Source organism: Nannobrachium achirus, assembly GCF_963921795.1.
Source record: "Nannobrachium achirus genome assembly, chromosome: 4".
NCBI lineage: Eukaryota > Metazoa > Chordata > Actinopteri > Myctophiformes > Myctophidae > Nannobrachium > Nannobrachium achirus.
Window position 1 is genome coordinate 17,319,077 of NC_137813.1, and position 12,099 is coordinate 17,331,175.

General features: G+C 42.4%; 1 protein-coding gene across 1 annotated transcript in view; it reads left to right on the plus strand.

Annotated features, from left to right (window-relative positions):
* Positions 1-11,287, plus strand: part of LOC308284268 (choline transporter-like protein 2) — a 33,998-nt gene extending 22,711 nt beyond the window's left edge. The window contains exons 14-22 of the mRNA XM_080724842.1: positions 294-378; positions 921-1,183; positions 1,517-1,611; positions 3,116-3,219; positions 3,308-3,381; positions 4,056-4,126; positions 4,245-4,333; positions 4,944-5,028; positions 9,779-11,287. Of these exons, the coding sequence (XP_080580968.1) occupies positions 294-378; positions 921-1,183; positions 1,517-1,611; positions 3,116-3,219; positions 3,308-3,381; positions 4,056-4,126; positions 4,245-4,333; positions 4,944-5,028; positions 9,779-9,891 (979 nt within the window). The 3' untranslated portion in view covers positions 9,892-11,287. The remainder of the gene's footprint in view (positions 1-293; positions 379-920; positions 1,184-1,516; positions 1,612-3,115; positions 3,220-3,307; positions 3,382-4,055; positions 4,127-4,244; positions 4,334-4,943; positions 5,029-9,778) is intronic.
* The last annotated feature ends 812 nt before the right edge of the window (positions 11,288-12,099 follow it).

A 12,099-nucleotide genomic window follows, 5' to 3' on the forward strand; every position in this document is an offset into this window, starting at 1 on the left:
TCTCAGCTTTCCTGCATCTGTCACACCTACATTGTTTCCCTCTCAACTCTCTCTCAGCCTACCTACAGTCTGTCTCTCCTACACTGTCTCTCACTCTCTCAGCTTTGCTTTTCTCAAGATTAACAGGTGTCATCTTAAGTGAATTTGATGGGTGAATCATTTGCTGATTCTAGTTTTTACCCGAGGTGGTCTATTTAGTGGGAGTCATGCCTAATATTGTACACGCCACTCAGTGGGGGAAATGTTGAGTCGTTTAAAGTCATGCTAGTCGTTGTCCTTGACGGATTGATTAGCTTCCTGTCCACCTCCAACGAGCCCATCTATAAGGTGTTTAATGAAACGGCATGTGAGCACGGCAGGAAAACGTGTGAGCCAGCTGTAAGTTACCTTATGTTTTATCCTCTCCGTTGTAAAGTACAATACATGATTGTCCTCAGTGTAAAAAAGGCATCTTATTGTTGGTATCAGCTGAGCAACAAGGGTGTCTATTCCCTTCACAAATGTGCTAGACCAGGGACATGAATTGATGTGGTGGGGCTGGGTTGGTGGTTGAGGATCGTCTAGGATCGAACCCAGAACCTTAACGATTCAAAGGCTAGCAGTCTAACGACTGAGCTACTCTGACACACGGCTTGGGTATCATGTAGTAAGTACTGGGAGCTGATGGTAGGCGTGGCATTTCACCTAAGCAATCCATCTCCCAGGGATGCAGCGCATTATACAGGCAGGGGCCAGATGGCCTCTTTGCTCGGCTGATACCAACTATAAGCCTTGTCCACATGTCAATGTCAATATTAACCTACAGTAGTTTACATAAATCTTCATCCCCAAATGTCTTTATTTTTCCGATGTCACGTTTGTTCATAGTTTTGTCCATAATTCAAGCATTCAATCATTGACACTTTATGTGCTGCATTCAGAACTTCACCACATCTGAGATGAAGAAAGAATGCCCCGACAGTGAATGCCTGTTTGCCTTCTACGGCGGTGAGACGGTTTACCACAAGTACCTGATCGGCCTGCAGTTCTACAACGTCTTCCTCTTCTTCTGGTGCGCCAACTTCGTCACGGCCCTGGGGCAGATGACCCTGGCGGGGGCCTTCGCCTCCTACTACTGGGCCTTCGTGAAGCCAGACGACATGCCTGCCTTTCCCGTCTTCGCTTCCCTGGGGAGATCTCTCAGGTGTGTGTGTGTGTGTGTGTGTGTGTGTGTGTTTTATTTCGTTTTCGTCTGTGAAAAAAGGTACTCGACCAACATTTTTCGTCTAGTTTTAGTCTACGAATCAACACTGGTGTGTGTTTACATTTAACTTAGAGTTTGACCAGTAATTTAGCTAACTCTCATTCGCTGCCACTTAACATGGGTTTGGGTATAGTGTCTTGATCAAGGATCCGTGTTTGTCTATGCATTTCTCTAGTCTATAGTATGCAATTGTATAGTTTTGTTTTTAGCACTTACATATTTCCTCAAACGTGTTCGTCTTACAGTAATGTAATGTGTGTGTGTTTGTGTCAGGTACCACACAGGGTCTCTGGCGTTCGGCTCTCTCATTCTGTCCATCGTTCAGATCATCAGGGTTTTATTGGAGTACCTGGACCACAAACTCAAAGGTGTGTTACCATTGATTTTCCTTGGTTGTGTGACACCGCACACAACTAAGTATACATCACTCTTTATCGTCTTGATGGATGGACGATTTTATTTTGTCATTGAACACAAGTGTCCAACGAATCAAATCAATTCAATAAAAAAGGAGCAACATAATGCATAGGGGGGGTGTAAGAGTTCAACAAATTAATAATAGGAAAAAAGCCGTTTTCGTCTCTGAACGGGAGGGGTGGAACAGTCTATTGTCTATATCTATCTATTGTTGGAGTGGGAGGCATCCTAGTATTGTCTATATCTATCTATTGTTGGAGTGGGAGGCATCCTAGTATTGTTGGGGTGGGAGGTATCCTGTCTATTGTTGGGGTGGGAGGCATCCTAGTCATCCAAAGGCTGCACCCATGAATTTCAGTTGTCCTCTAGCTGTGTTTCCAGTAATCTCAATCCTCCATGCGTCTGTCTAGCTTATTCGTTGTAGTTGATGTTAGTTTACTGTAAGTAGCATCCATCCAGGGACTTCTGCAGGGCAGGCTTCAGTGTCCAGCATACAGACCAGAGAAGAGGCTGAGCTGGATGTGTCTGGGGAGTTTGGGAGTTTTAGTTTTCAGAGCCCTCCATGCGTACCCCTTCCTCACTTTTAAGGTCTTGCTCTGTCGAGTCGACCCATGAGCCCAGTTATTTGAAGTCATTAGCCAGATCCAAATAGTAGAGAGTGTTTTCTGCAGGTCTTTCAGTCCGAGCATATCAAAGGGTGCGTTCGGAAATGCGCACCGGGTGTGTGCTCAGTGTAGTGAGTGCCTAAACCCAACCCTAATCCTAACCCTAACCTCAGTAAAACTATGCCTAAACCCAACCCTAACCCTAACCTCAGTAAAACTATTCCTAAAACTAACCCTAACCAGACCCGGTGCACATTTCCGAACGCACCCTTTGATACACTCGGACTGAAAGATCTGCAGAACCGTCCTCTAGCATGGTGGTGTTACAGAGAAACCGATGACCTGCGGGTGATAACCTTGGTTTTCTTAGCATTTACCTTGGTACACATCTCCACTCTGGTCACGTGCAGCTGTACCTGCTCCACATGGTCAGATAGTAGGCAGATGTCATCCACATAGGAAAGAGTCATCTGATTCTGGACCTCCTAGGTATAGTGAGGCAGAGTACCTGCTTCCATCCACTGATGCCTGCCTGTCTTAAGTGTATAGTCCAGACTCCAGAACTATATTGATGAGGTTGAGGGTGTCCCCTTGCAAACCCCCCTGCCAGAATGTCAAACTCCTAACTGTTGCCATCTGGGGTCACCACCTTATCTCTTGTACCCATGTAATGTACATGGTCCCTACGGCCCAGAATAGGTTGGGAGAGATGGCATATCTTCATGTAGTGTAGCGAGTCAAATGCAAAAGTCGATGCTACTAAATAAATTACTGAATGTTTTTCTTGTGTGTTTTCTTTTTTTTTCTGTAAATTGTTAAATCTTTGTTCTTGTTGTGTGATCCCTCACAGGAGCCCAGAATAAGTTTGCCAAGTTCTGCATCTGCTGTCTAAAGTGCTGCTTCTGGTGTCTGGAGAAATGTATCAAGTTCCTCAACAGAAATGCCTACATTATGGTGCGTGTGCTGGCCACTTGCATCATTACAATACTCCGAATTTGAAGATGCATTTGTTATGAATGTAACAAGTGTCTTTTGTCCCTAGGTGGCCATATATGGTAAACACTTTTGCGCTTCTGCCAGAGATGCCTTTTTCCTTCTCATGAGGAACATGATCAGGTGAGTCTGTGTGAGTTCGTGTTTGCATTAGTGTCCCTTTAATTAATAATACGTCAAATCCAGGATATCTTGTAATTAATACATCGTTATTTTAGCTATACTGAAGTCAAGAGATCCGGGCAAGAACTAGCTAAGGTTTCCTATGCAGGAGAGATGTGCGTTTGAATCCAGGTGGCAATTCCTTTTGGGATGTATATTTAAGGGGGTTGAATGTAGCAAAGTAGACCGAGTAGACGAGTGCCTGAAGACCAGAAACCTAAAATCTCCCTTGGCCAAGGGAGAATTCCCCTTAGGTTTGAGTGGTGGGTTTGAATCCAGGTGGTACCATATTGTAACTGTAAAACTGCACATTAACTGTTTGCTGCCATGAAATGCTGATGCCGTTGTCATTTCGCATCTTTCCTACGGTGCTAGCAGTTTATACAGCAATTGCTGGGAGCCCACATTTTGCGATATTTACATAATTGTAAGCTACTTTCAAGTAGACACTTTTATGTGCCTACTTTCTTCCCTTCAGTAAATATATTTGGCGTTTGTGTTTCTTGGTCCGTTCATGTCACCTCCACTCCACTGGAAATGTGACATGATTTAAATTTCCTCTCACTACCAGAGAGGCCAGTCATTTAATGTATATTTACCCACTGTTAATTAATTCTGACTTTTTGGTTTTACAGGGTAGCTGTTCTGGACAAAGTGACAGATTTCCTCTTGTTTTTGGGCAAGCTCCTCATCGTAGGGCTTGTGGGTAAGTCAGCAGTTGACCGGTCCATCACATTCATCCACCCATCGTTCAACTGTACATTTTGTTTAGACGGATAACCTTCTATCCCGTTTGTGACATGTCTTCCATTTTGCTGCCCCAGGGATCTTTGCTTTCTTCTTCTTCTCGGGGAGAGTGAAGGCCTTTGAGGACACAGCCCCAAATCTCCACTATTACTGGGTCCCCATCCTGGTAGGTGTGACGGATGCTCTAGATTTCACTTTGATATTCAGGCAGCTCGGAACAGGCTTTAGCAAGACATGATGAATGTGTCCGTCTTAACGGAAAGAAACTCGTTTTTTCCTGGTTGTTTTGGATGTGATATTTCCATTAATTAATAATGAACGGTGTCACGACTTGTCAGACTGCGTCTCAAAGGTGGACAAAGTGGAGACCACACATGACTGTTTCAATTATAATTAGATTGATTTAGAATAATAAATAAGAAAAGTAAGTATTGTAAGAGAAATACACTTTTTTGAATTTTGTAATCAGTAAGTCAGTGATGTATGAAATGTATGAATGTGTGAGAAAGCTCCAAAGCAACCAGGCAACTCAAAACAACTCAAAGCAACCAAACAAACCAACCCAAATAACCCAGCAGGCCAAAGATCTAAAGCCAAGGGGCCGTCACATTTTATTTCAACCATTCGCATGTCTTTGCTCCAAGCTAAGGGCTCATTTAAATTTCAGTTTCACTTGACAAAAATAAGTGGTACACGGCCTCTCATTTATCATAGTTGTGCAACAAAATGTACATTTGGCCTGAATGTGTGTATGTTCTCTTTGTCCTCTATTGTAGACGGTGGTGGTCGGCTCCTACCTCATTGCCCACGGCTTTTTCAGCGTTTACGCCATGTGTGTGGACACGCTCTTCCTCTGCTTCTGTAAGTACTTACTTACCGGTATACGTATATACAGTAACACCTGGTTATTGTATTCTCATTGGTAGTGCAAGTGCCAACTATTTGTCCACAAACACACAAATGGAACATTGTGAATATCTAGAGTTAACAGGGTGAAAGGAATGGTCGTTTTGTGAGGACTGACCATTCAACTGCGTAAGGAAATTCAATGCTCTGTGATGGACTGTATCAAATGCACTTCCACACCTTTTCAACACTTTTAAATTGATTTGGTGTTGGGCTGCTGCTAATTTTAAACTGCATGGTGTTGCTGAACGCACACATTTAACACATTCTGTGATTTATCTTCAGGTTAAGTTCAGTGATTTTAGACACATTATGTATTCCTTTTATAACATTCAGGCTTGAAAGTCCTAGCATGTTGCTAAGAACATTGATTTAGTCCAACAGGGTATCGTCTCTGTCGGGTGGAAACCTCATGTGTCCAAAACTGTTTCTTCTCAGGATTCAGATAAAAAAATAGACAGAAATAGTAGATTCAGTCAGTACAGTACAACTGATGCTGTATCATGATATCATGGTAGGGCATTGACTTACGAAGAAACACAAAAGGTTTGAATATGGAGATAAGAGGTTTCAGTCCGACAGCAATGATATCAAAGTAACTCCAAAAGGCTATAGGCTACATGGGGAAGCTGTGAGTAACTGAGGATGGAGTGATCGGAAATAAAACAAATCCTAAACTCTTACACACTATTCACTGACCTGTCTGCTCTGCACACGACTCCTCCACACCACCCCGGCACTCTGTGCTGCACCATTTCCTGACTTCATGTACTACTTTGTAACTTCTCCATTTACTCTCAGCTCTCCTGCCAAGCCTTTTTTTTAGGTTTCTTTCATTGATCACCAATTGTTGGACTAATTGTTTTTTAGTATATGCTAGCAAATAGCACCCTATTGTTGCAGTTAAAAGAGCCTGAATGGGTCCAAGTAATTTGGTTCCCAACTACCAATCATCTCTGTGGACCCCCTTCTGTGCCATGTAATGCTACTTTAGTAGCACCAGGACAATATTTTATTGCTAAAGTCTTTGTTCACATTTGGCCAGGCGTGTGGTTCCCCCTAGAGCTTGGTGCCCATGCAGGCCTGCTGGCCCTAAAGCCAGCTGAACAATGACTCCTGGGGGTCCCTCCTTGGACCCCACTTTGAAAACCACTGATACAAACTTCTAAAATCACTCACCTTACCCTTTCTAACCTTTTTAATTGCCTGTACTGGGTGTGTAATGCATGTGGGTGCCTTTTGGCTTTGTGGTTCTGACTTTCTCTTCCTTTCTCTTCTCTTCTTTCCTTATCCCTCAATCTTCTTACTGTTTCTCTGACCACCAAACCTTTCATCGTTTCATCCCCTTAACCACACACACACAAACACTATTTACCCATTAAAAAAAAGGCGAGGACCTGGAGCGCAATGACGGCTCAGCCGAGAGGCCGTATTACATGTCTTCGACCCTGCATGAGATCCTATGGGAGGACAAAGGCGAGGTGAAGACAGAGGAGCAGTTGTCTTCTGCTTCGCCTCAACCCGGGCCAGAGGAGGACGAGCGCGTCCAGCTGCGCGAGCAGCCCCAGCGCTGACGCAGCAGGACGACTCTGTTTAGCCAGTCCAACCTCAAATCCCATTTTCACTTCAAGGACAACCCAGTTTGATATAGTTGCTGTCAGGCAGAAAACTCTTATTTTTTACTTCCCTAAATTAATGCCCTACTTGATCATACTACAGCGCCACACATAAGCATCAAAAGTAGCAGGTCGTTTCGAGCTTTATTGAATTTTTCTTTTTTACAGTTTTTGCATTAGGCTATGCCACAGACCCACCGCCCCCATTTGAACAGCTGTTTTTAAAATCTGTGGAACCTCAATCTACAGACACTGAAGAATCGGATTTGAATCGGACTTTAGTTCAAACTACCTAGGAATGTGTTTCAAATGTGTGTGTGTGTGTGTGTGTGTTCTCTTCTTTCGTTTTCTGGTAAGACAAGTTGGTTCCAATCTGGTTTAGGCTACAATCAGGATTTTTGGGCTGCCAGCCTGAACTTAAGATATAGCCTATCTTTTGTTCAGGGCAGATTTGTCACAGACACAGTTAAACTCAAAAGGAAGAAGCCGTGTCCTGGTCAATGATATCAAAGTTGCTGTTTCCCTTTGGCAAGTGACTAATGATGGCTTTTATATTGGTATCCTATGGGGATCGCTTGCTGCTAATGACTTTAGCTGGATAAGAGTTATATTTGTACCTCAGATAAGAGCAGAGTTGTGATTATCATAAGTTAAAGCTGCAATCCATAACTTTGTCTGTGAATACATTTTAATACCAATCTATAATGGACCGTTACTTTTTATTATTTTAAAAAGATTTAACAATAGTGCCAATAACGATCTGATGAAAATGACTCTTCAAGGTCACAACATGACATGTTTTGAGCTTGTAGAGCTGTTATTTTCACTACTCTTGTATGCTCAAATCGCAATCCTGCCCACGCAGGTGTCCTGTCTTAGCCCAGAGTTCAGATCTCAGAAATTAAACATCTTACGGATTGCAGCTTTAAGGGAGGAGCTAAGCTAACATTGAAAGCATTTTCTTTTTATTAGTTTTCCTACCACTGCCACTGGTCAAACTTGAAGTCACTTATGTGCCTAATTTACAGCATTATGTTGTGTGCAATGTTTGCACTTTGACCTAAACCCCTTTAAAGGTATATTTTTATGCTTGATGAGTAGATCTTAAATCCCTGTTTTACTGCTTGCGTACCTTTTTTTTTTATTATAGTTTTTTTTAACTACGCACTATACTGTCAATGCACTATTTTTGTTTACTATTCACTACCTTGACTCATTTGTACGTAATTTTCATCTAGTAAATGGTGTCCTCTTTTGAGACTAAAAGCAATGTTAAGACGTGGGGCTTTATCACTATAGCAACGTACTGTAATGCCTTTTGTTACCTCTATGCCACTGTTTCCCAAACAATGGGTCGACCTATTTTTATGGGTCACGACTCGCGACTCGAGTAAAAATCGAATAATTTTTTCCTACATTTAATTTAAAAATAACAATGTATACATTTTAAAACAAACAAACAAATCTAAGCAACTCCATAACAACAAAACAAATCTAAGCAACTCCATAAAGACAAAATAATAAGAAGTAGTGAAAATAGCCGATATATAAGCTCGCATCACGGTGCGAAGCGACGCTTGTAGATTTGCTATTTTCACTAGTTTGGGTCCCGGACAATCATCTAATCTCTCTTTTTGGGTCTCGACCTGGACAGTTTGGGAATCACTCTATGCCATGACATGTGTGTGCCTGACACTGCAGACTGTTTGGATAGTCAGCAAGTCTCTGCTGCATGAAGCTGAACTTTTTTCAACTGCCCTTAAAAATCTTATTAGCATGCAGGCAGTGATATGTCAATTAGTATTGATTAAAGTTCCCAGTGTCTCTGATACTCTTAACTACCTTTTACATTTTAATGTTATTTCTTTCTGTGATCTAAATGTGCGGAAACAAACAACAAAGGTAACTTTAGCTGAACTTTGGGTGAAAGCTTGCTAGGTTTGACAATATCATGTCATTGCTGTCAGGCAGAAACCTTATCTCCATATTTGAACTTTTGTGTTTTGTTTAAATGAATGGCCTACTTGATCATACTACAGACAATTATCAAAAGCTAGATGAGCTTGCCGATCTGCTACTGTTGCTGAATTTAAAGTAACAATCTTGGTTTCCACCCAACACAAACGATAATGTCAGTTTCAAAACGTTGCAACGTTATATGACCTAGTTACTAATGTTTGACTAATAATTCAGCTCTAGAAGTTCTAAGCGATGTGTTGCAACCTCCAGACACCGCTTGCAGAAGTACTTCTCACTCATTTTTGCCATGGTGAGGAGCTTACCGCAGGTCCTACCTGGGGCTCACCTCACGTTTACCACAAAGTAAAACATGTCAAACAGGTTTCAATTAGACAACAGTCCACCAGAATCAGGGATGTGTGTTTTCAATGAATCTAATATGGTTATAGTGGAGTTTGAAGTTACAATAGGTTTGTATAGGAAGGGGGCATGTCTGATAAAAGTCTATATCAAATATCTAGCTAAATGTAATGAATAACTGTTTGGTTAACCCATTTAGAACGGGTAAACACATTATTGTGTATCATTATTTTATGCTTTAACTATTGAAAGATAGCAGATATACAAGCTCCAAGCGCGGCACCGAGTGCTGCGCTGTGAGCTTGTAGATCTACAATTTATTTTTTAAATCGTGAAAATTAGAATTTTGACCCGATTCTATAAGTGCCTTTTGAATCCTTCTGATGTTTCAATGTCAGCAATCTGGCCAGCCATCGTCAAAGAAAAGGTCCTTTTCACTTAACTGGAGCTAGAGCTAAGTCAGAGGTTCACAAAACTTTTCATGTGAAGGACCCCCAAAATGATATGTATTTGGCCACGGACCCCCATCTCAAAATATTTAGTTCCAGGGACCACCCAGAAGCAAAATTTTAGTTACAAACGTTCAATTCAAAGACTTGCACACATTTTCACGACTTTTTCAAAAATAGCAGATCTACAACACGCTGCAAGCTTGTATATCTGCTATTTTTCACCCTGGTTAAAGCATTCAATAATTCTAGGCCTAAATGACCCCAGGACTGTTTTAAGTTTAAATCCCCTTTTAAACTCGATCTATCTGCTTTTTGCAGTGGAGGATCTTGAGAGGAACGACGGCTCTGCTGAAAGGCCCTACCTGATGCCAGAGAGCCTCCGCCAAGTACTCAACAAGAAGAACAAGACCGAGCCTCCACCTGCTGAGTAGAGCGCCCCCTACTGTCATGGAGTTGCAAACCACTGGCAACGTTTGGAGTAAAAATATCCTATTTGGAGTGTTTTTTTTTTTGTACAGTTTAATATGCAATTTAAATAACAGGGTCGAGTTAGGAGCTCAGTTCTGTTAAATCACCCAAGTGCCTATGATGTGATAATCAGAAGTGTCGTCCGTTGTGTTATGTAGGTTGACTGTGTCTCTATTGCAGGGGTTCTCAAATGTTTTCACTTCAAGGACACCCCAGTTTACTGTGTATTAGGCCACAGACCCCCTCTGATAGTGGACCCATAACTCTGATAGTTATGGGTCCATTTGGTTCCAGAGTCTCTGGTACAGACTTGTAAAGGTCCATTTGGTACCTCCTAACTACCAGCCATTTAGCTGTGGCACCCTGGAACTCCCTCAAGGACCCCTGGGGGTTCCCCGGACCCCACTTTGGGCCCTTTTCCACCAGAAGAACCGGTTCCGTTTTTGGTGTTTCTAACAAACCGTGTTTCCACCAGGTTCAAGCAGAACCATTGTAATCAAGGATACGTCTGCATCTTCCAACCTGTAGAATATTGACACTTTGGTTCCCAGAAAAACCTGGTATTTTGGTCCCAGTTCCGAACCAACTTATAGGGTTCTGATTCTGAACCAATTCATTTGCAGTGGAAACACTCTGAACTGGTTCACAATTAGGTGGGGGAAAAAAAAGAATGCGACCGGTTCAACCCCAGTGGAAAAGGGCCCTTTGAGAACCACTGCGCAACTGAACACATGTCCACTCAACTCAGGTCACAATAAGGGGGCACGGCCCCCAAAAATTTGAGTTTTAATGCTGCATGTCTCAGCTTTTTTTTAATGAGTTGTTAGTTAATAATATTTTATAGTTTTAGTGCATTTTGAAAATATTTTCATTTTAAATACAGTCAATAACCAAAGGTTATTTTAAATGTTACACACATTTTTGGTTATGACAACTATGTCTGTATGCCAATATTGTGGATTTGGTATGGTTATATTTTTATATTTTGCAATATGTTGCATGAAGGTGTGCTCAGAATGTGATAGAAGTGAAGATATCTTAACTGTATACATATATTTTTTAAGGGCTCTGCAACATTGAAACGAATGCCTAACATTGTTACCAAAGCAATTTAGTTCAAAACTGCCTTATCTACAAAGTTACTTGTTTGAAAGCATATGGAAACCACCCAGGCAGTAATCTGATGCAATATGTTTAGCATTCAATCTGTGGAAGAAGGTTGGACTGAAGCTGCAGAAATGAATGGAACTGCCTTTTCAGGATACTCTATCTGAGCAGTAAGTGTCATGTTTCTGGAGTTATCCTCTGTGTTTTTTTATAGTGTTTTGGTAATAAACATTGTTTTGTATTTATCTTCTCGGTCTCGTATTCCTACCTGTGTCACTTGTTACAAAAGCAATCATTTGCACTCTTCACTGCGTGTTCCACATTTGTCCACAGGATGGAGACATCGAGCTAAATTCTAATCCCAGATTGGACAACCACCCTGCTAGAAAAACCAGCACAAGACCAGCAGTAAGACCAGCACCAGCACCAGCACAAACCAGCGCATGTTGTGTTTTCTAGCTGGTCTGTGCTGGTGCTGGTGCTGGTGCTGGTTTGTGCTGGTCCCACCATCTAAACCAGCATGAACCAGCACAGACCAGCACCAGCACAGACCAGCGCTGCTGGTCTGTGCTGGTGCTGGTCTGTGCTGGTGCGTGCTGGTGTGGTCAGGGACCCCCGGGGGACCCCCCTGAGAAGTGGACCAGGTCTTTGCTGGTTTAATTTGCTCTTTGCTCTGGTGCTTGAATCCTGTTCTGTATTCCATATTAGATTGTGACATTATTTTTGACATTGTGGGTGTGAGTGGGATTTGAACTTACTACCTCCGGCACTTCAGTCCTGCACTTATCCTCGGCGCCACTGGAACCTGTTAGTTAAAATGGGTGTTTGTCCCTATTTGTATATGACCAGCTTAGACCAGCACAGACCAGCACAGACCAGCACAGACCAGCACCAGCACAGACCAGCAGTAAAACACAACATGTGCTGGTTTGTGCTGGTGCTGGTCTGTGCTGGTTTATGCTGGTTCATGCTGGTCTGTGCTGGACCAGCACCAGCACCAGCACAGACCAGCAGTAAAACACAACATGCGCTGGTTTGTGCTGGTCTGTGCTGGTCTATGCTGG